Source organism: Convolutriloba macropyga, chromosome 4 (assembly GCF_964194025.1).
Source record: "Convolutriloba macropyga chromosome 4, txConMacr16.3, whole genome shotgun sequence".
In the NCBI taxonomy this organism is placed as follows: Eukaryota; Metazoa; Xenacoelomorpha; order Acoela; family Convolutidae; genus Convolutriloba; species Convolutriloba macropyga.
In genome coordinates, this window is record NC_134471.1 from 15,942,449 (window position 1) to 15,965,781 (window position 23,333).

The 23,333-nt window shown below is 34.1% G+C and overlaps 1 protein-coding gene across 1 annotated transcript; it reads right to left on the reverse strand.

Moving 5' to 3' along the window:
• Window positions 1–2,943: 2,943 nt before the first annotated feature.
• LOC142338279 (leucine-rich repeat-containing protein 72-like) lies at window positions 2,944–10,722 on the reverse strand. Its single transcript, XM_075387958.1, has 6 exons — window positions 10,349–10,722; window positions 9,474–9,547; window positions 7,649–7,914; window positions 6,560–6,649; window positions 3,773–3,944; window positions 2,944–3,182 (listed from the first exon to the last, which is right to left on the reverse strand). The coding sequence occupies exons 1-6, from the start codon at window positions 10,544–10,546 to the stop codon at window positions 3,008–3,010; spliced, it is 975 nt and encodes a 324-aa protein (XP_075244073.1). The 5' UTR covers window positions 10,547–10,722; the 3' UTR covers window positions 2,944–3,007.
• Between the last annotated feature and the right edge of the window lie 12,611 nt (window positions 10,723–23,333).

Consider the following 23,333-nt stretch of genomic DNA (forward strand, 5'->3'; position numbering starts at 1 on the left):
GTTATAATTGTGTATTATCTTAATATCCTTGTTGTGTGAGGGCACTAGTGTAAGAAATCGATGGTGTGAGAGTTGATTTTGAAATTTGATCACAAGCTGGAGGAACATTGCTTCAACAATTCGACTTTCCTTTGGACGATTAAAGAGTGAACTTCCTTTCGTGTAGTATATTATTGCAAATCAGCTTGAAAGGTGCAAATAGATTTAACGGCAAAAGTAAGTTGGCACCCGACAGTTTAGTTAGGAAAAAGGTTCAATTCATGGCCAGGAGGTATTAAAAAAATTCAGTTTGTGCAAATATTTTTCCTCTTGTTTTTTCCGATGCTAATACTTGTAGCTCAATGTCAATTTGAGAGAAAATGGAACGGTGCAAATATTTACAAAAGGATAAATTTATCCAAAAGTATGCATATAGTTGTTGTTAATTGCTCTTGAACGAAATTCGTAGCACTTATTGTAAATGTGTTTGTCCTTTTTATTCCAACTTTTCACTTGACCATTTTGCGTTGTCCATTTAGAACATTCTTTGACTTCTCAGGTGACTTTTCCGCGCTTTCCTTCTTCATTTATGAGTGATCTCTATTGCTCTCACTCCGAAGTAAAGTTTCTTGTTAAAATAAAATCGATTGGAGCATAGCAACAAGAAGGTCCTGATAGTTGAATGGGCAGTGCTTCTGGTGAGGGATTGCAGATCCATGGTTTGAATCTCGGAGTGGTTAACTATTTCTATACCCATGAAAAAAATTATCTAGGCTACAGCCCCTAAATTCTTCCGACATCAGTCGGTTTATGTTTATATTTGTTTCATGAAAAAGCAGTTGCAATATCAATTGAAGAGACGTTAAAAAACTTCATACGATCAGAGATAATGAAAAGGGTATTGCTATATCAGACTAAAAGGAGCTCAATAAATAAAACATAGGATTAAAGGATAGATAAAATATTTTCATGAATTGAAATGCAGTTAAGTGGACTTTTGTAAGAAAATCTTCGTGCAAAATTTTTTGTCAAAAGCAATTACGATTAGCAAAAAATTTTGAGAATAAAACGTGCTTTTTTCCAATTTTGTCTGTTTTAGTATCTACAATATGTGTATTAAGGCAAAAGTGTTTTTTCACAATATATATTTATTATTAACAATTGGAACTCGGAATATATATTGCGCAGCATATCGTTCGTAATTAGTCTCAGTTGGTGGTCTCAAATTGAACTGTTTCCATTTTCTCCATTAATTTATTTTTTATAAGTGTGCGTGTGTGTGTAAACTAAAGTTTTTGCACAGGTACGGATTCGTTTGACAAAATAAATGTTGGGATTTTAGGTAATTTTCTTTTTTTCAACTGTGAAAATATCAATTAAAGATTGTCATATCCTACCGTGTAGGGTAGTGGAGTTGGCGGGCTGACTCACAACACAAAACAAACGTTTGACAGCTCAAAAAATTGTCATGCAGTATCTGCATACAACCTGGCAGTGTACATACTGTTGGAAGATGACCTCAATTACAAAAAATAATTACATCGAGAAGTTTGTTTTTGTCAAAACTACATCAAAGGTTATTTTTAAACCTTTCCTGAGCTCTAATTTAATAGTGTGATGAAGTTGAAATTTATAAGGCATCCCAGTAAATTAAAATTTGATGCAGCTTGCCAAGACATTCATAATCTTGACATCTCTTTCAAAACTTGAGACATCTTGCCAAGAACTTTAAAGAACAACATTTAATCTTATCAAGATAGCCCAAGTAAATTCCTTGACAGCTATTGAAATTATCTTAACAAATCTTTTTATCATTTCTGACCGCTGCTCAATTTATCTCGTCCTCGAAAAGAAAACAAAAAATTTCCTGTGAATTCAAGAAAAAAAATGAGGGTAAAGCATATCATTCGCAGTTTTCAGACTTAAAAACCTAAAAGTTTAGAATACATTATAGCTAAGCCAAAAGTAGACGCCAGGTTACTTCTTTCGGTGGCTGTCAGTATAAAGCGTCTACCATGTACATACAGAGACTGCATCCACTTAAAAACTTGTTTATACTGGAAAAATTAGGTTGAATTGTTGGTTTACAAACTAAAGGGAGCTAAATCTTCCGAGAACTCACGAAATGGTGCTAAATCTTGTTTACAGCTTTTTAATTTAAAATTGTTTATCTTGCCAAGATCTTGTTTCTTGATGCTCAAGCAAAGATCTTACAAGTTCGTACAAATTTTGTTCATGGTAAGTGCCATGTCTAAATCTTGGTAAGATTTGCCTTTTTTAGTACTTTTCTCATCAAGATGTGTCAAGTTTTGATTAGGGATATGTGCATCGCTCATGTTTTGTGCAGACCCAAAAATTGTGCGTACAAAGATTTGTTCACAAATCAATTATCCCAGAAATTCGCCAGAACTTCAATAATTTGCAACTACATCGGCACAGTTTTAGACAAGCTTAGACCTCGAGAAAATTCTAGCGAGGCGGGCCTTTATTGTCTAAATTAAGCATTGACTAAAATCCGAATTAGTCGAGGAAAAGTTCCTTTCATTGGTTGAGTAAAAGTCTCTTCATGGGTATTTTGGGTCGAGCATGGTCTTTTCATGGGTTGAGAAAATCTCATTTTAATAGACCGGGTAAAGTCAATTTGACGGCCCAGCACGCTTATAGCAAGTGGGCTTTTTAGTGATTCTGATCATAATTCATTCAGCTCCTAGACATAAATGCGAGGAGTCTGCATTTCAACGCTGGAGCCAATTTTTGATGTTAAGAATTGAAATCACTCAGTTTCTGTTCAAAACCCTATTCAATTGTTCATAGTATAAAAATTTTTATTTTTTGAAATTTTTAGTTGATTTTTTTAAAGTATAATCTAATGTTTAGGATTCTGCGATTTTTCTCAGTTCTAAATCTCCTTTTCAATCCCGACCCAAATCATTAAACTGTCTGAGATAGTCTCGGAAAACATGCTTCGCTTTTCTGAAATTCAATTTATCTAAATAAAGACTATGAAAGAAACTTTTCTGTGATAATTCTACTGAAATCTGACAGTTATTAGTTGCGCCTCGTATTCATCTTCTGCACTGCCGTCAGTTGTTCGTTTCTGCTCTGATAGGGGCACTTTGGACCAATCAAATCGCGTGAATTCCATTACCGTCCTCTGATTGGCTCGTTTAGCCGCCGCTTTCTCATCGTCACCCATCGGTGGTCTAAAAAAGTGGTTTGATAGATGAGGAAAGTTTTTCCTCATTTGCGCTGATATAGTCATACACTAGTCTAGATTGAACACTTAGATAATATGTTGATAAAAAGGGAAACGCTGTCACAGCCAGAGAAAAAATTATTTTTTTCTTTTTTCAAATAGCTTCCAAGTGGACACATCCTTCCTGCCTAAACCTGCTTCTGTCTTTTCATGGAATCCTAATTTTGATTTGGCGCCTAACTAGATCCAGTTTTCTCGTTCTGGTCCAGCTTGAGGTCCCAGACCTTTCGTGCGTTCATGTCCAGACTTTCGTGCGTTCATCGTCGGACCTTTCGTGCGTTTATGTCCAGACTTTCGTGCGTTCTTCCATGTTTTCAGACTGTAAATTTGAACACGGCGCCCCCGTTATTTGCTCATTTGTGTCTGGACATATCGACGTTCCGTCTGGGACCTCAACCTGGTTAAGCAACTGCATCTCACAAAATTGGATTAACAGAAAACGTAACATATTTTCAATCATGTGTTTTAAAACCCGTTAGATCTTTAAATTAAATCACACAGTGAATAAGCAAGGGAATTGAGAAATTTGGTGATTACACTTTATAGTGGTTGCCAATTTCCTTAGAAGGAGCAATTACTAATCCTCTGTCCAGGTGATGCGTCTTGGGTTTGTCTCTTATGAGTCTTCCGAACCCTATTGAGTCCTCAATTCTCATCCTGTCCTGTGCGAATGTCCTTTTTGCTAGGAGACGCTCGTCTTCCATCACAACTGAAATAAAATACTTTTCCAGAATAACAATAAAAAACCTTGAAAAAGTAACCCTGATCACAGTACGGACTAAATCAGCACTGAATCATGGTTTTCTAATTCTCTATATATTCACTCTTATCATAGTCTGAGCACGCCATTTTTGCTACGTCGCCGAAAACATGCAAAACCGCATTTTCAGTCAAAAACCATAAAAAATAGAGCCTGACATTGTTATGCCAAAACTTGAAACTAAAGAAGTATTTTAAATCTCAAGATACTGTCCTGATTTGATGGTTGGCTTTTGACGAATGCTGAATCAGTACAGATATACTTTGAGGCTGGGGTCCACCCGCGTACATTTTGATAACTGTGGCAATTGGAGTTACATTTAATTGATGCATCAAAAAATCTAAATGTCTTGATTCTTAACAAATCCTATTATTAAAACCAGTTCATATCAAATCAATAATCAAATCAATCTTGCTGCTGATCTGGCAGAAAAACCAGCAGTACCATTTCTGTTCTTTCTTACACTTTATTTTCTTAAATAATATTTGAGCCCCTCACTCATTGAGTGAGACCTCACTTCAACTATTATCGCTCTATTACCCTGGTTGATACAGGATGGCTAACTTACAAGAACTTACAAGATTCTAACGAAGGATGGTTAACTTGTAAGAACTTACAAGTCAGATTTCATACTTGTAAGAACTCACAAGTCTGATGGTTATCTTTTAAGTTTCTTCCAAACATCACCATAAGGGTACAAATAGTGATTTTATTTCATTTATATTTTCAAATCTTATTGTGACATTGATTCGTGTGATAAAAACATGAAGACATGACTATTTGGATCTTTTTCGTTTGTGCCCCCAGCTTAGTGAGTGCATATTATTTGCACCACCAGAAGATCAAGAATTTTGAAGATTAGGAAATGAATCAAGAAATTTTAAAGAAATGAAGATCAAGTTGAAATTTTTCGGGGAAAAAAAGAAGATGGAAAATGGAAGAATTTTTCTTTTGTTGCTTTAGATTAATATTTATCTGATGTATTCTTTTTTTTGCAAAAAATATGTGTACTTTTATGTTCAAGGTTCTTATATTTTTCCAGATATTATTAGGCTAGACAAATGGACAACTTGTAAGCGCTATATTATACAAGTTAACCATCCAGTCTCGACCCGGGTGTTTAAATGAACTACTCTCTTCAGAAAAAAAATTAAATATCCAACTTCTAAAGCCAAATCATGAAAATGTTTTGAATTTGTGATTGAGCGTTGACATCAATTACCAAAATTGAGACCTTAAGGAAAATAATTTCGGCAAAACAAAAATATGAATAAAATACTCAATTGTATCAACTGATAAATCAATTAATCAGCCCATTTTCTGCTTAGGAATGCAACAAACGTGGAATAAAACATTTTGAAAAATCAATCAGTCAAAATAGCATACTTTTGCTGATTTGACGGGGAAATTTGATGAACGGAACACCGTAAAATTCTGGTCTAGGAAAAAAAACCCATGGAAATAAACTCAACGGAAAAAACCCATCTTCGCATTGAGTATCGGTTGTGATTATTTGTTCCTTTGTCATAGTTTCACATCAAGTCGCACGTGCTGCTTAGTCATGGTCATGATACGCGACGAATGACCAAACGCGGCAAATGCGCAGCTTTTTAATAGTCAAATGTTGGTTTATTTCCGTGTGGGTCTTTTTCATTGGGGGTTATCTTTGGGTAATTTTCGTTTGGTATTTACAAAGTTCAGGGTTTTTTTCCGTGGGGTTCTTTCCGAATGCTGAATCACATCAACAGTGTGAAAAGTTACTAATGGTTAAAGGTGTCTTCGGTTAATTGGCAATACCATAGGATAGCGAGTTTAATCTGAAATTCTGATTTTTGTTGAGGATTGTTTTTCAACCCAATAATGAGGCTTGAAAAAGTAACTGCACTCCAATGTTTTGGAAATTTACTTGGTTTTCACTAATTTTGTGTACAGTCTTCGCGGTGCTAGGAAAATTGGCCGACAGGGCCTTCGTTACACCTTCGTTACACTAGTTGATAAAAAACTGCGGTATATTTGTCCGCTTACGAACGTGTTTTCAATTGGCCAATCACAGCTTTAGAATAAGTTTTATTGCTCATTTTACTTAAATTGTTGGTTAAATTTCTCATTTTTTGGTTGTCGGCTAAACGCCCTGTCGGCCAATACAGCGGCCACCAGTCTTCAAACATGATTTTGTGAATTGATTGGTATTATTTCTATCAGTCGCCACTATAATGAAAAACAGTTTACAATTTTTAAACTGTTTACAATATTTTATTCGAATGAACTATTAAAAAACGATTTTAAAAAAATATAGATGGTTGTGCCACCTATAATTCCTGATCCTTCACGCCATTTCACAATCCATTTAAAACTTTATCAAGTATAGCTGGGTGTGGTGAAGTCTGAGCTTAGTTCTGTTTTTAGCTTCAGATTAGATCCCAGATTTTGCATGTGTACGCGTGAAACTCAGAACTCAGTAGAAAAAAGGAATGAACAGGCGACGGTTTTAATGGGTTGTAGATAAGATTAATCAGAGAGTGTTGATCGACTGTTTACAGGGAGAAATCATTAATTATACTCACGTGATCTGTCGAGTACAATGACTTGTGGGAGGTGGTGGATGACGTATGACCTGTACTGGGGCTCACTGGTCAAGGGGTTGTGGAACAGATCTGGAATTACACAAATCCACTTCATACAAATAAAAAGAATTGATTTCTTGGTCGTTTACCCGTACAAAATTATAAACAGGAATAGTTACCATAATTAAGGGTGATGACAGAGAGGATAATGAACGTGATCAGATAGATCCTCTTTTCCACCTGGTCAGTTTGATTTTAACACAATTAAAACTTTTTATATTAGATGACAGGATTTTTATAATAGCAGAACGGGATATTAATCAATACTTAAGTTGAATTAATCAAGAAAATTGTGCCCCCCCCCCCCCCCAACCAGCTTAGTGGGTGCATTTTATTTGCACACCCCAGAAGCACGTGCAATATTTTTACAGAGTGATTTACCATGTAATGGCACGTGCTCTGTAATTGGGGGAGCATAACGTACTGGGGGGGGACACAAACGGAAAAGATCCAATAAAATTATTGATCTTTATTGTTGAGTACTTTATTTGTGTCGGCTAAGCAAATCAACCGGTGTAGTCTTGTAAAAGTCTCAGACCCTGCACATGAGTCATCAATGCTCTACTTCATCCACATAATTTTAAAAAAATCTCTGACCTCTTCATATGACAAGTATGGGTCACGTGACTCTGGCATTCGCCGAGAACCGCGTAGCAGTTTGAGACCTAATCCAGAACTTCAAAGTGATTTTAGCAGTCGAGAAATCTGTCATCGCACAGGGATCCTATTTGACAAACAAAAGCTTAAATTTCGTTGAAAAACGGCAGTACTTTTTTACTTCAAACAATTTTTTGAATTGTACCATTTTTACAGAAATTGAAATGGTGCGATTTCGTTAAAAATCACCTAAGAAAATAACCTTCAACTATTAATGAAAATAAATTGGATAGTTAAAACAAGATTAAGGCATACGGCCATGTCTCGTGGCCATATTGCTGCCTTAACGGCCCGTGGAAGTTGATAAGTATCTATCACAACGCTAACATATCACCACGTACAAAATTTTTCAAGAAAATCCTGGTGACTCACTGAGATTTTGGAGTCCATGCATGTTGGCCAGCTCACTGACCGTTTCCTCCATCCTAGCCAGTTGATTGTTGTTCAGACTAAGTGTCTGCAACCCAGTCAAGTGTCTGAGAGAGTTGGCTATGCTGACCAGACTGTTGTCACTAATATGTAGCTCCGACAGTCGGAAGTTGCCAGGTAGAAAATTGATGAATCTGAGACGGTTCTGGTTCAGCCACAGTCTGCGTAAGTTTTTGAAGTCGGACAAGTCGCATACCTCTGTGAGGTCTCTGAAAGAAAGTCAAGGCGTAAACCAGAGGTCTCTGAAAGAGATTGTAATTTATCAAATGATCCATTAAAACCCTATTTCAGAAGACCGAACAAAAACCACGTAAGAAATCGTCGGTTTGATCAGGTAGTTTGTTCGACATGTTTGCTTTTAAACACGAGGGGGGAGGGGGGGGAGGAGGGGAGTATGTGGGTCTGTTTGTGGTCTTTAATTGTGGTTATGTTTGTTCTGGAACGTAAGAAAGCTTCGAATGTTCGGTTTTGCACGATTCGGTATATTTGGTTTGAAACGTAAGAAGTTGTCTGTTTTTTCCGTGAGAAAGTTTGATTTTTTTCATCATAATGTTCAAATGTTACGCTAGCATTCGTTTTGCACCTATTTCTTAGAGAAAAATAACGAGAGAATGTGCAAATTTAATGACTCGTTGACAAAACCCGTTAAACAAATATAAGTTTCCTGTTTGTTTGTCAATTAAAAAACATAACATACTTGTGGAACATTGATGTGAATTCCTGGATTGAAGTTTCTTTGATTTCATACAAGGATCGTATATGAATTCATACTGTCTAAACCTGGTTTCTTAGTACGATCCTAGTATGAAACCAAAGTAATCATTTATGATCCTTGTATGATCACCAAGAAATGACATATGATCCTAGTATGAGTACCACATACATCTTTTCCCTCTATTTACGTTCATATCTTTCATTAATGAGGGATCACTTGTGTGATTTTCGGCATCGCTATGTGATCCGCCAAACGACCCCGAAATGCAATATTTTTTGCATATTTGGGTGCTAATTGAAAGAGTCAGCTTATATATATGAAAAAATTGATATTCTGGGAAGTCAGTTTATACCTAAAAATGCACATTTATAAGAACATGCAAAAAAATCAATACAAGTTGAAAATCATTTTCTAAATATGCATCAATCCAAATTTATTGTTGTAGCGCATCCAAATAGACAAATTTAGACTGCTTATAAGATATTTTAATTTAAAGGCCTGGGACTACATTTTTCTGGAATTTGAGGCTCCAGTCAATTATGTGGCGCCAGTCATTATGACTTTGTATGATTTCCAAGAACTTGTTTCAGCCTCTACCGAAAATGAAGATCACAAATTTTGTGATTCCTGTATGATTTCCAAAAATTCATATGATCTGTGTATGGCTACTAAAAAATCATGCAAATCATTTTTGACCTAGTATGATATCATGAAAAAATGTATGATGGGTGTTCCAGGTTCTGTTGATTAATTCACATTCATGTAGTTTTGATTAGTTTTCTTGTGCTTTGAAGCAGAACAAACCGACGAAATGCTACGTTTGAAAATGAGCATAAGGAGGATTTCGAATTTTGGAAAACCAAACATGTATTCGGTTTTCGAAAATTCGAAATCCTCCTTATGCTCATTTTCAAACGCAGCAATTTGTCGGTTTGTATATACCAACCATTTCTTCTATTTAACAAGGAACGTACCGAAGAACAAAATGTAAGCTCTTTCATAGTTTTTGTTCAATTTTTCAGGTCCCAAGTTTGAGGATTTTTTTTAGCTTACAGCTGTGATAAGTAGAGATCTCTGACATCTTTGTTCCTGATCAAGTTCTGCTTCTTCAGCTGCTCCGCGATACTCTGAAACATGATAATTTCTTCAACTATATTCTTAAACTTATTCTTATACTTTATCTTAAATTACACAATTTTTATTAAAACGTTATATGTTAATAAGATATGCTTAGTAAAACTGATAAATTGTTTCATCAAAGCAAATATTTGCAAGTACAAACGTTCAAACGTTCGCATTAGTTCTCATTCTAAAGATGTTTTTTAAATGAAACTATCTTTTTTTTAATTTTTCCTATTTTCTGGAATCCTAATGAGCAGAGATTTAGTTTACACCACATTTGGAGCAATTTTCGAAGGTTTCTTGCGTAAATTGTAAAATTGAGGGCATTCAACTGACTTATTGGTTAATTATTTTCGAATAGATCCCAAACTTCCAGAAATTACACACATCAATATATAGTATGTCATTCACGTACTCCTGAGAAGTAATTTTATAGCGCTATTACTTTAAGCAACGTCTTTCAAATTGTGAAAATGTGAAATTTTAATCTTTCGAGAAAAGAAAACTTGCTCTGTGACAGCATTACCCTATTGCCCGAAGTTACGTACCATAAAACGGCCTTATATGATAGCTTACTAGCCATCACCCTAGTCGAGCCAGGATATTAATCTTGAAAGATCTTGCAAGATTCTTGCATAATACTGTTAATCTTGCAAGATCTTTCAAGAGGATGTTAATCTTGCAAGATCTTGCAAGAGGATGTTAATCTTGCAAGATCTTGTTAGATGCTTGCAAGATTAACATCCTAAATCGACTGGGTCAGAGAACAGTCCTTATATGGTTCATCAAAGACATAAAAAACTCACCTGCTGAGCTCTTGCAACACTTTCGCTATTCATTCTGTTAATCTGGCTAAGCGCAGCCGCATTTGTCCTAGTAGGAGGCACAGTTCCAGTTGGCTGTGTTTGAGTTTGAGACTGAGATTGAGTCAAAATAGCTCCTCCGCCGTGATAGTCTGTTTTTTGACCAGTATTCGAACATAATAAAGCATTAGTCGTTGTCATAATGCTTGAACGAATCTTTTGTCTGGAACAAAACCCAACGCATGTAATGCAACACCTGCGCTTGATTAATTGTGGTCGTGAACAAAAGAATAAGTAAATACCGAACGATACTCGAGCCAGAGAATATAAATTGAACTAAACGTTGTGTTATTTGAACGTTTTTGAATGTGTGCGTTGTTTTTGGTTAAACATAGCTAAACTCAAATTGTTGTAAGCATGCTTTAAATTAATCAATTTTTATTAAAACGTTATATATTAATAAGTTGTGCTTAGTAATATTGATAAATTGCTTGATCAAAGCAAATATTTGCAAACACAAACGTTCAAACGTTCACATTAGTTCTCATTCTAAAGATGTTTTTTAAATGAAACTATCTTTTTTAAATTTTTCCTATGATAAAGATAGAGCCATCAGCAATTATGCCTCCGTCTTCTCTATATCCTAGCGACTATTAAATCAGGATAAGAAAAGTTTTCTGTTTACAGCTATGATTACTGCAATTTGATAATAACGAGAACTGTGTAATATTAAACGGTTTTAATATACCACGGTTAAAACTATTAAATATGAGACCACATCTAACAGAAAGAATTGAAACTAATATCTTCTCAAACTATATTCTTTTAATTCTAAAGTGAAAAAGTGAAAGCAACCTCTTTTTCTCGTCTATAAATATATTCTGCTTCCATCCAACCAAATTTTAGGTCAAATTTCTTGCATAAAGTACGCTCTGTATCTATGATCTACGAACTCCGATTATTCCCTACCCTTTCGTTTTTAATGTCTTTTAACGACGAAAGCTAAATACTGAATATATACTTTCAGAAACAACGAGGCAATTCCTTTTACATTGCTCAGAAAATAGAACAATAAATAAAAAATTAAGTTGAGTCTACAGCTAGCCTTGCTTTTCTGTTGCAGTAGCCCAGGTTTCGTGCCCCAATTTTTCTTATTGAGAACTTCTGAAAGTTCTTGAGAACGTTCTTGAGAAAAACTTAAATATCTGTGGTTGCGTACTTTATTCTTTTGAGGCGACCTAGACCATTAAGTGTGACGTTATCATTTTTATTTTTACGATTATAATATGAGACAAGTTTTGAGAGCTACTTTGCGTATTTTGCGTTCAGAAAAGCAATGAGGCAAGTAGTAATATGTCAGCAAGACAGGGGGTAAAAAGACGTACCCATGTGTAGAGATTACATATAGCCCATTTTCCCTCAAATCCAAAAGACGTACCTCACAGCATGATACTTACGCTGTTCACACGAAGAGGAATAGCAAGATATTCCCTTAATATTAAATTAGTCAGGTCATTTACCCATTCCCATATTACACTTTACTAATCTCAACTTTCCAAAGACGTACCTCACAGCATGACACCCAAGCTGTTCACACAAAGGGGATTAGCAAGATAATCTCTTAATAATAAATCTGTAATGTCACTTACCTTTTCCCATATTACAATTGAATAATATCAGTTTCCAAAGACGTACCTCACAGCATGACACCCAAGACAATCACACGAAGGGGATTAGCAAGATAGTGTCTTAACAACAAATTAGAGAGGTCATTTACCCTTTACCAAATTGTACTTTACTAACGCCAGATTCCGAAAACGTGCCTCACAGCATGATAACCTAGCTGTTCACACGAAGGGGATTACCAGAATAGTGCCTTAACAACAAATTAGTTAGGTAATTTACCCCTTAACATGTTGCACCTTAATAATGTCAAATTCCAAAGATGTACCTCACAGCTTGATAGCCAAGTTGTTTACACGAAGGGGATTAGCTAGGTAATGTTTTAATATTAAATTACATAGGCTGACTCACTTACAGATTACTCACTTACTGGCACTTCTTGGCAAAAGTACTCAATTCTTTCTTAAAAATTTACAACTCTTCAAAAAAGCCCAATTTTTGCAAAAAATACACAATTATTAAACAGCATCCAATTTTTGACAAAAATAACCAATTATTTCCAAAATTACCCATTTATTGCAAAGAATTACCCAATTATTTCTAAAAAGTACCCAATTTTGCTAAAAAAGACTCAATTTTGGCCACAAATACCCAATTCATGCCAAAAAACACCCAATTTTTGAAAAAAAGAACCCAATTCTCGGCAAAAAATACCCAAATCTGGCTAAAAATTGCAATATTCTTGCTAATAATTTACGCAATTATTCCAAAAAATACCCATTTATTGCCAAAAAAAATCAAAATTTGCTAACAAAAATACCAAATTCTTGTCGCAAACATTCAATTCCTGTAACAAAATTGCCGATTCTTGAAAAAAAAAACGATATTCTTTGTAAAAAATACGCAATTCTGGCTGAAATACCCAGTTCTTGCTAAAAAATACTCAATTCTTGCCCAAAAAATACCAATTTGTTGCCGAAAATTACCCAGTTATTGCCAAAAAACACCAAATATTTGGCTAACAAATTACCCAATACTTGCAACAAATACTCTTTTCTTGCTAAAAATTTCTAATTCTTGAACAAAAATACGCAATTATCGCCAAAAATACCAAAATTTTGCTAAAAATACCCAATTCTCGCAAAAAACACCCAAATCTTGCTGAAAAAATACACAATTCTTGTAAAAATTCATAACTCTTGCCAAAAAAATACCATTTTTTAACAGGAATTACCCAATGATTGGCAAAAAATACTAAATTCTTGCTAAAAAAACACCAAATTCTAGCACAAAATTACACAATTCTTGCTAAGAAGTACCCAATTATTGCCAAAAAATACCCAAATGTTGCCAAAAAATAACCATTTCTTGGTTAAAAAAATAACCAATTCTTGAAAAAATGCCCAGTTCTTGGCAAAAAAATACCCAATTTTTGCTGAAAAAATACCCCGTTCTTGCTAAAAAAATACACGATTCTTGCCAAAAAATACCCAATTATTGCCAAAAAATACACAATTTTGCTAAAAAAAAACACCCAATACTTGCAAAAAATACCCATAGTAGATCATACTCATAGTATTGTAATAATTATGTCACTAATTCTTCATAATGATGTAATTGTTATCATAGTGTACAAACAAAAGTTCAGCTAATTCTGCTTCTTTTCCTTCTCTTCAACAACTTAACTATAGCCAGCTTTTATTCTTTACTTGAGACAATTTCAATTGCCTTTTGTTACGAGCCTAACCTGACAAATATCAACATTTCAGTGAAGATTCTTCATCTCCAGGAGCTCTTCCAATTTCCCATTCCACGTAAGTGATTTCTGTTACAAATGTGAAGACAAACCAGAAAAAAAACGAATAAATGCCTATTATAATCATGGTACTTATTCGCAAATAGCATACGAATTCTCCAGAGGGAGAGACTTTGCAATTATGATTATAGGGCAATATTGCTTTAACTTTAGTTCATTTTTGATTTCAACCGTCTTCAATCAAACAATGGCCGGAATATTGAATATCAAATCTGTGAAAGTGAGCGAAAATGTCAAGGTCCACTTCTCCTTCCCAGACTGCAATGATGGTGTAGCAATTATAGGGGAGGGGAAAACCTGCTTTGGGATGGTTAGTTGATCCTAAATTCTCAATTCCGAGACAACTTCTGGTGTTCATTGTTGCGATCAAAAATCTGCAATATTGATGCAATATCTGATCATTGTTGCAATATACAAACAGACAACTGTAGACTTCTACAAAAACGACAGCAAAAACAACTTTAAAACATTACGAAACAGAGATAAACCCAAACTGTCACGCGCAGATACGCGCGATGCGTGTATCTTGTGTTCGTTATTACTATGTTAATACATTGAAATGGAACAAAATTGCAGAAATTGCTAAAAAATACCCCGTTCTTGCTAAAAAATACACGATTCTTGCCAAAAAATACCCAATTATTGCCAAAAAATACACACTTTTGCTAAAAAAAACACCCAATACTTGCAAAAAATACCCAATTCTTGCTAAAAACTTCTATTTCTTAAAAAAATACCCAATTCTTGCCAAAAAATACCCGATTCTTGCAAATAAAATACCCAATTATTGCCAAAAAATACCCAATTCTTGGTTAAAAAATACCCAATTCAGGGCAAAAAAATCCAACTCTTGCCAAAAATACCAAATTTTTACTAAAAATTACCCAATTACTGCCAAAAAACACTCAATTTCTGGAAAAAATTCCCAATTAAGGCCAAAAAACCCAATTCATGACAAAAGCACCCAAATTTTGGCAGAAATTACACAATTCGTATCAAAATTTACCCAATTTTTGCAAAAAAAATGCCCAATTCTGACAGAAAAGTAACCAAAACCATAGCAGAAATTACCCAAACTAGTTAAAAAAAACACATTTCTTACCAAAAAACACTACAATTTACAATTGACCTAATTGTATGCAATATAGCAGAATGTTAGCAAATATTTATCGGAAAAGTATCAAAAAATAGACAACTTGCCATCATCTGTATTTACTTGAATTCTTTCTGACAATCCAATTATATAGTGATCTTACAAACAACTTTTGACATCTTCTTTTGTTAAGGCGAATCTTCTCAGGTTATTGATACAGGTTTTATGAGAACAAATTCATCACGAATTTTTCACTATCGTTAACAACTAGTCACAAAATTTATCAATTAAGTCGTAGGTACCATAAAAATTACGTCCTCCTATCTTCGCAAATAGGGTCAGTTAGGTGATCTCATCCTTGCAAGGGCGCCAATGACCTCTGTGGAATAAAATTGAGTTCAACTACGTCGTATGATTGCTACAATTACCGAATTACAGAAGCCTAAGTATTGTAAGGGGTCATGGAACTCATGTGAACAAAGTGTAAACCATTCTACTTAGGATATGATTATTCATACTTTATCAAAGCATGCACAACTCAAGTGATTGAGATCTTACTCATAGTATTGTAATAATTATGTCACTAATTCTTCATAATGATGTAATTGTTATCATAGTGTACAAACAAAAGTTCAGCTAATTCTGCTTCTTTTCCTTCTCTTCAACAACTTAACTATAGCCAGCTTTTATTCTTTACTTGAGACAATTTCAATTGCCTTTTGTTACGAGCCTAACCTGACAAATATCAGCATTTCAGTGAAGATTCTTCATCTCCAGGAGCTCTTCCAATTTCCCATTCCACGTAAGTGATTTCTGTTACAAATGTGAAGACAAACCAGAAAAAAAACGAATAAATGCTTATTATAATCATGGTACTTATTCGCAAATAGCATACGAATTCTCCAGAGGGAGAGACTTTGCAATTATGATTATAGGGCAATATTGCTTTAACTTTAGTTCATTTATGATTTCAACCGTCTTCAATCAAACAATGGCCGGAATATTGAATATCAAATCTGTAAAAATGAGCCAAAATGTCAAGGTCCACTTCTCCTTCCCAGACTGCAATGATGGTGTAGCAATTATAGGGGAGGGGAAAACCCGCTTTGGGATGGTTAGTTGATCCTAATTTCTCAATTCCGAGACAACTTCTGGTGTTCATTGTTGCGATCAAAAATCTGCAATATTGATGCAATATCTGATCATTGTTGCAATATACAAACAGACAACTGTAGACTTCTACAAAAACGACAGCAAAAACAACTTTAAAACATTACGACACAGAGGTAAACCCAAACTGTCACGCGCAGATACGCGCGATGCGTGTATCTTGTGTTCGTTATTACTATGTTAATACATTGAAATGGAACAAAATTGCGGAAATTAGCTACTTTAGCAGGTACCGACAAAATGGAAGGGAAATTAGCAACCCGTTCGCAAAAGTGTCCTAATCTTAACGGCGAAATACAAGTACAAACTTTATAACCTAATTTTCGCAGGGCTTGTATCACGCATCTGCTCCATTTATGTATCAATTTTCTGAGCGCAATGTAGCTCAATTTGCCAGATAATCCGCAATAAGGCCTAAATTAATTACTATTACTACTTTATTACTACTTTATTACTACTTATAGTACTTTATTACTACTTATTACTACTTATTAGTACTATTTATTACTACTTATTTAAATCGGCCAGTCCCATATTGGTATACAAAGCCTTTGATGTGCGACGGATTTTTCGCAAAAAAAGTCAGTTTTTGTGGTTGCATGTATTTCAAGCAGTGTAAAACTTTGAAATCTTGAATTAAATCGTTATTAAAATGCTTACTGCATGCTCAAAATGCGCCTGAATAATATATACATAAATTTAGAGGAAACGTGCTACAAGACTTTTAACCTAATTTTCGTTCCGAATATTCTTTTATTTCGCAAAATCGGCAGAACCCCTTCTGCAAAAAGTAAGACATAAAGGATGTCACCTAATTTCGTTCATTGTATGTATCTAAATTTTGAGTCAATTTTACTAAGGCGGAAGTTTCGGACAACGTTGAAATAAGCAGATCAGTCCCTGCGCAATTCTCTGATTATGAGTTGTCCTAAAGAACAATGCAGGGATATCAACGAGGAGGAGAAAGAACTTAATATTCTCTCGGTCTGTGTCTGACGAGTATGACAATTTGCCGGAGCAGAAACCTAATCGCGATTGTCACGAGTGGGAAAATTAGTCACTGACAGAGAGTATTAAGGCAAGCATAGAAGAAGAGAACGCACTTGGCTTCAAGTTTGACAACAAAACATTTGACCAGGCAGTCCCCTTTTCGTGTTTTTCAACAGAAACTGGACAAGAAACCATGAAAGAAGTACAGGGGACATCAACTGTTGAATATACTTCACTGAAGTCTACCAAAACCATCCCCAGTTCTGTAGTCAATGAAAATGCAGATTACCAAGTTCTTATTATTTCTAATGTGGAATGTGAAACAACATATGAAAAAAATTCTCTCAAGTCTGAGCAAACGGCATATTGTACACAAAGGACAGTCAAGAGTAAAACTCATGCTGCCAAAAACCCTAAGAGTGAGGGAAGTAAAAGCCAGAAGGTGATTAGAACGAAGAAAAAATGTGTCCTCCATCGCGCAATTTGAGTCGAGCTGCTGAGTAACATAGAAACCAAAGTTAGCAATCTGTGAAGTTATTTCCTTGACTGATTATTTGTTTATATTTGCTGTATAACTTCATATCTGAAACAAATACCTTCTGAGGTGACTGATTGACTGTTTAACTTTTAATACTCTGTTTTTGCACTCAGAAAAACTGAATTTCAAGCATGCTTTTGATTTAATACTTTGGTGTTATTAATAAATTGAGTTTTGAAACTGCTTTTTCGAAAACAGTTCTTATCAAAAATTTAGTTTTGAACTTATATATTTCTCGGAAAAAGCTGGTTTTTTTAATCTGTTCTTTTCCAAAAATGTCGGTTTTTTGGCTTCTGCAATACGCTCCCCGCCGCAGCATTGAATAGCCAATTTGGAACGTGGTTGATGCTCGCCGCGAAGGAGGTCAGAACAAAGGCTGCAGTAATTATGAAGTTGATTGGATATAGTTGGTTTGGTTATCAGATAATGGACCGCAGTCGACATACAAACACAAAAAACTTTAAGGTTTTTATCAGAAAATGTATGTTTGGATGTTTTTTATTTTTTTCATTTATCAGTTTATGAAGTTTTTGTAATGTAAAACATGAATTTAATTATTTTGTTCGAAAAAAACACGTGTGAATTGAATCATTTCATTTGAAAAAGTGCTTAACTGAAATATTTTTTGCAAAAAATATCGTTTTTTACATAAATTTTTTAAAGAAAAATGTAAATTAAAATTTTTTTTATTTTTCTATTTTTCCATTTTCCAGATTTTGTTTCAATATTAAATTACATAGGCTGACTCACTTACAGATGACTCACTTACTGGCACTTCTTGGCAAAAGTACTCAATTCTTTCTTAAAAATTTACAACTCTTCAAAAAAGCCCAATTTTTGCAAAAAATACACAATTATTAAACAGCATCCAATTTTTGACAAAAATAACCAATTATTTCCAAAATTACCCATTTATTGCAAAGAATTACCCAATTATTTCTAAAAAGTACCCAATTTTGCTAAAAAAGACTCAATTTTGGCCACAAATACCCAATTCATGCCAAAAAACACCCAATTTTTGAAAAAAAGAACCCAATTCTCGGCAAAAAATACCCAAATCTGGCTAAAAATTGCAATATTCTTGCTAATAATTTACGCAATTATTCCAAAAATTACCCATTTATTGCCAAAAAAAATCAAAATTTGCTAACAAAAATACCAAATTCTTGCCGCAAACATTCAATTCCTGTAACAAAATAGCCGATTCTTGCCCAAAAAATACCGATTTGTTGCCGAAAATTACCCAGTTATTGCCAAAAAACACCAAATATTTGGCTAACAAATTACCCAATACTTGCAACAAATACCCTTTTCTTGCTAAAAATTTCTAATTCTTGATCAAAAATACGCAATTATCCCCAAAAATACCAAAATTTTGGTAAAAATACCCAATTCTCGCAAAAAACACCCAAATCTTGCTAAAAAAATACACAATTCTTGTAAAAATTCATAACTCTTGCCAAAAAAATACCATTTTTTAACAAGAATTACCCAATGATTGGCAAAAAATACTAAATTCTTGCTAAAAAACACCCAATTCTTGCACAAAATTACACAATTCTTGCTAAGAAGTACCCAATTATTGCCAAAAAATACCCAAATATTGCCAAAAAATACCCATTTCTTGGTTAAAAAAATAACCAATTCTTGAAAAAATGCCCAGTTCTTGGCAAAAAATACCCAATTTTTGCTGAAAAAATACCCCGTTCTTGCTAAAAAATGCACGATTCTTGCCAAAAAATACACAATTATTGCCAAAAAATACACAAATTTGCTAAAAAAAACACCCATAACTTGCAAAAAAAACCCGATTCTTGCAAAAAAAATACCCAATTATTGCCAAAAAAATACCCAATTCTTCGTTAAAAAATACCCAATTCAGGGCAAAAAAAATCCAACTCTTGCCAAAAATACCAAATTTTTACTAAAAATTACCCAATTACTGCCAAAAAACACCCAATTTCTGGAAAAAATTCCCAATTAATGCCAAAAAACCCAATTCATGACAAAAGCACCCAAATTTTGGCAGAAACTACACAATTCGTATCAAAATTTACCCAATTTTTGCAAAAAATGCCCAATTCTGACAAAAAAGTAACCAAAACCATACCAGAAATTACACAAACTAGTTTAAAAAAACACATTTCTTACCAAAAAACACTACAATTTACAATTGACCTAATTGAATGCAATATAGCAAAATTTTAGCAAATATTTATCGGAAAAGTATCAAAAATTAGACAACTTGCCATCATCTGTATTTACTTGAATTCTTTCTGACAATCCAATTATATAGTGATCTTACAAACAACTTTTGACATCTTCTTTTGTTAAGGCGAATCTTCTCAGGTTATTGATACAGGTTTTATGAGAACAAATTCATCACGAATTTTTCACTATCGTTAACAACTAGTCACAAAATTTATCAATTAAGTCGTAAGTACCATAAAAATTACGTCCTCCTATCTTCGCAAATAGGGTCAGTTAGGTGACCTCATCCTTGTAAGGGCGCCAATGAACTCTGTGGATTAAAATTGGGTTCAACTACGTCGTATGATTGCTACAATTACCGAATTACAGAAGCCTAAGTATTGTAAGGGGTCATGGAACTCATGTGAACAAAGTGTAAACCATTCTACTTAGAATATGATTATTCATACTTTATCAAAGCATGCACAACTCAAGTGATTGAGATCTTACTCATAGTATTGTAATAATTATGTCACTAATTCTTCATAATGATGTAATTGTTATCATAGTGTACAAACAAAATTTCAGCTAATTCTGCTTCTTTTCCTTCTCTTCAACAACTTAACTATAGCCAGCTTTTATTCTTTACTTGAGACAATTTCAATTGCCTTTTGTTACGAGCCTAACCTGACAAATATCAACATTTCAGTGAAGATTCTTCATCTCCAGGAGCTCTTCCAATTTCCCATTCCACGTAAGTGATTTCTGTTACAAATGTGAAGACAAACCAGAAAAAAAAAATAAATGCCTATTATAATCATGGTACTTATTCGCAAATAGCATACGAATTCTCCAGAGGGAGAGACTTTGCAATTATGATTAAAGGGGCAATATTGCTTTAACTTTAGTTCATTTAGGATTTCAACCGTCTTCAATCAAACAAAGGCCGGTATATTGAATATCAAATCTGTGAAAGTGAGCGAAAATGTCAAGGTCCACTTCTCCTTCCCAGACTGCAATGATAGTGTAGCAATTATAGGGGAGGGGAAAACCTGCTTTGGGATGGTTAGTTGATCCTAAATTCTCAATTCCGAGGCAGCTTCTGGTGTTCATTGTTGCGATCAAAAATCTGCCTGAAGTCTCTGCAATATACAAACAGACAACTGTAGACTTCTACAAAAACGACAGCAAAAACAACTTTAAAACATTACGACACAGAGGTAAACCCAAGCTGTCACGCGCAGATACGCGCGATGCGTGTATCTTGTGTTCGTTATTACTATGTTAATACATTGAAAATGGAACAAAATTGCGGAAATTAGCTACTTTAGCAGGTACCGACAAAATGGAAGGGAAATTAGCAACCCGTTCGCAAAAGTGTCCTAATCTTAACGGCGAAATACAAGTACAAACTTTATAACCTAATTTTCGCAGGGCTTGTATCACGCATCTGCTCCATTTATGTATCAATTTTCTGCGCGCAATGTAGCTCAATTTGCCAGATAATCCGCAATAAAGCCTAAATTAATTACTATTACTACTTTATTACTACTTTATTACTACATATAGTACTTTATTACTACTTATTACTACTTATTAGTACTATTTATTACTACTTATTTAAATCGGCCAGTCCCATATTGGTATACAAAGCCTTTGATGTGCGACGGATTTTTCGCAAAAAAAGTCAGTTTTTGTGGTTGCATGTATTTCAAGCACTGTAAAACTTTGAAATCTTGAATTAAATCGTTATTAAAATGCTTACTGCATGCTCAAAATGCGCCTGAATAATATATACATAAATTTAGAGGAAACGTGCTACAAGACTTTTAACCTAATTTTCGTTCCGAATATTCTTTTATTTCGCAAAATCGGCACAACCCCTTCTGCAAAAAGTAAGACATAAAGGATGTCACCTAATTTCGTTCATTGTATGTATCTAATTTTTGAGTCAATTTTACTATGGCGGAAGTTTCGGACAACGTTGAAATAAGCAGATCAGTCCCTGTGCATTTCTTTGATTATGAGTTGTCCTAAAGAGCAATGCAGGGATATCAACGAGGAGGAGAAAGAACTTAAATTTCTCTCGGTCTGTGTCTGACGAGTATGACAATTTGCCGGAGCAGAAACCTAATTGCGATTGTCACGAGTGGGAAAATTAGTCACTGGCAGAGAGTATTAAGGCAAGCATAGAAGAAGAGAACGCACTTGACTTCAAGTTTGACAACAAAAAATTTGACCAGGCAGTCCCCTTTTCGTGTTTTTCAACAGAAACTGGACAAAAAACCATGAAAGAATTACAGGGGACATCAACTGTTGAATATACTTCACTGAAGTCTACCAAAACCATCCCCAGTTCTGTAGTCAATGAAAATGCAGATTACCAAGTTCTTATTCTTTCTAATGTGGAATGTGAAACAACATATGAAAAAAATTCTCTCAAGTCTGAGCAACCGGCATATTTTACACAAAGGACAGTCAAGAGTAAAACTCATGCTGCCAAAAACCCTAAGAGTGAGAGAAGTAAAAGCCAGAAGGTGATTAGAACGAAGAAAAAATGTGTCCTCCATCGCGCAATTTGAGTCGAGCTGCTGAGCAACATAGAAACCAAAGTTAGCAATCTGTGAAGTTATTTACTTGACTGATTATTTGTTTATATTGTATATAGCTGTATAACTTCATATCTGAAACAAATAACTTCTGAGGTGACTGATTGACTGTTTAACTTTTAATACTCTGTTTCTCCACTCAGAAAAACTGAATTTCAAGCATGCTTTTGATTTAATACTTTGGTGTTATTAATAAATTGAGTTTTGAAACTGCTTTTTCGAAAACAATTCTTATCAAAAATTTAGTTTTGAACTTATATATTTCTCGGAAAATGCTGGTTTTTTTAATCTGTTCTTTTCCAAAAATGTCGGTTTTTTGGCTTCTGCAATACGCTCCCCGCCGCAGCTTTGAATGGCCAATTTGGAACGTGGTTGATGCTCGCCGCGAAGGAGGTCAGAACAAAGGTTGCAGTAATTATGAAGTTGATTGGATATAGTTGGTTTGGTTATCAGATAATGGACCGCAGTCGACATACAAACACAAAAAACTTTAAGATTTTTATCAGAAAATGTATGTTTGGATGTTTTTTATTTTTTTCATTTATCAGTTTATGAAGTTTTTGTAATGTAAAATATGAATTTAATTATTTTGTTCGAAAAAAACACGTGTGAATTTAATCATTTCATTTGAAAAATTGCTTAACTGAAATATTTTTTGCAAAAAATATCGTTTTTTACATAAATTTTTTAAAGAAAAATGTAAATTATAATTTTTTTTATTTTTCTATTTTTCCATTTTCCAGATTTTGAAGTTTTTTATATGCAAAATTTTCACATTAATTGTTTTTTATTGAAAAATGTTGTTTTACTTAAACAATTTTTTTTCAAAATTTTTGTTTGTTGCACATAACGTTCGTTGCAACAAAAAATGTAAATTTTGTTGTTTTTATTTTTCTTATTTGAAGTTTTTCAGTTTTTGAAGTTTTTTTCATGTAAAATTTTAAATTTAATTATATTTT

What these genes read in the sequence shown, in the direction of transcription:
- LOC142338279 (XM_075387958.1), bottom strand. Translation starts at nt 10,546, where the DNA reads ATGACAACGACTAATGCTTTATTATGTTCGAATACTGGTCAAAAAACA. An exon ending in GTGTTGCAAGAGCTCAGCAG is followed by an intron (nt 9,548 to 10,348) that starts GTGAGTTTTTTA and finishes ATCATGTTTCAG; the next exon opens with AGTATCGCGGAGCAGCTGAA. An exon ending in GCATGGACTCCAAAATCTCA is followed by an intron (nt 6,650 to 7,648) that starts GTGAGTCACCAG and finishes GTGTAATTCCAG; the next exon opens with ATCTGTTCCACAACCCCTTG.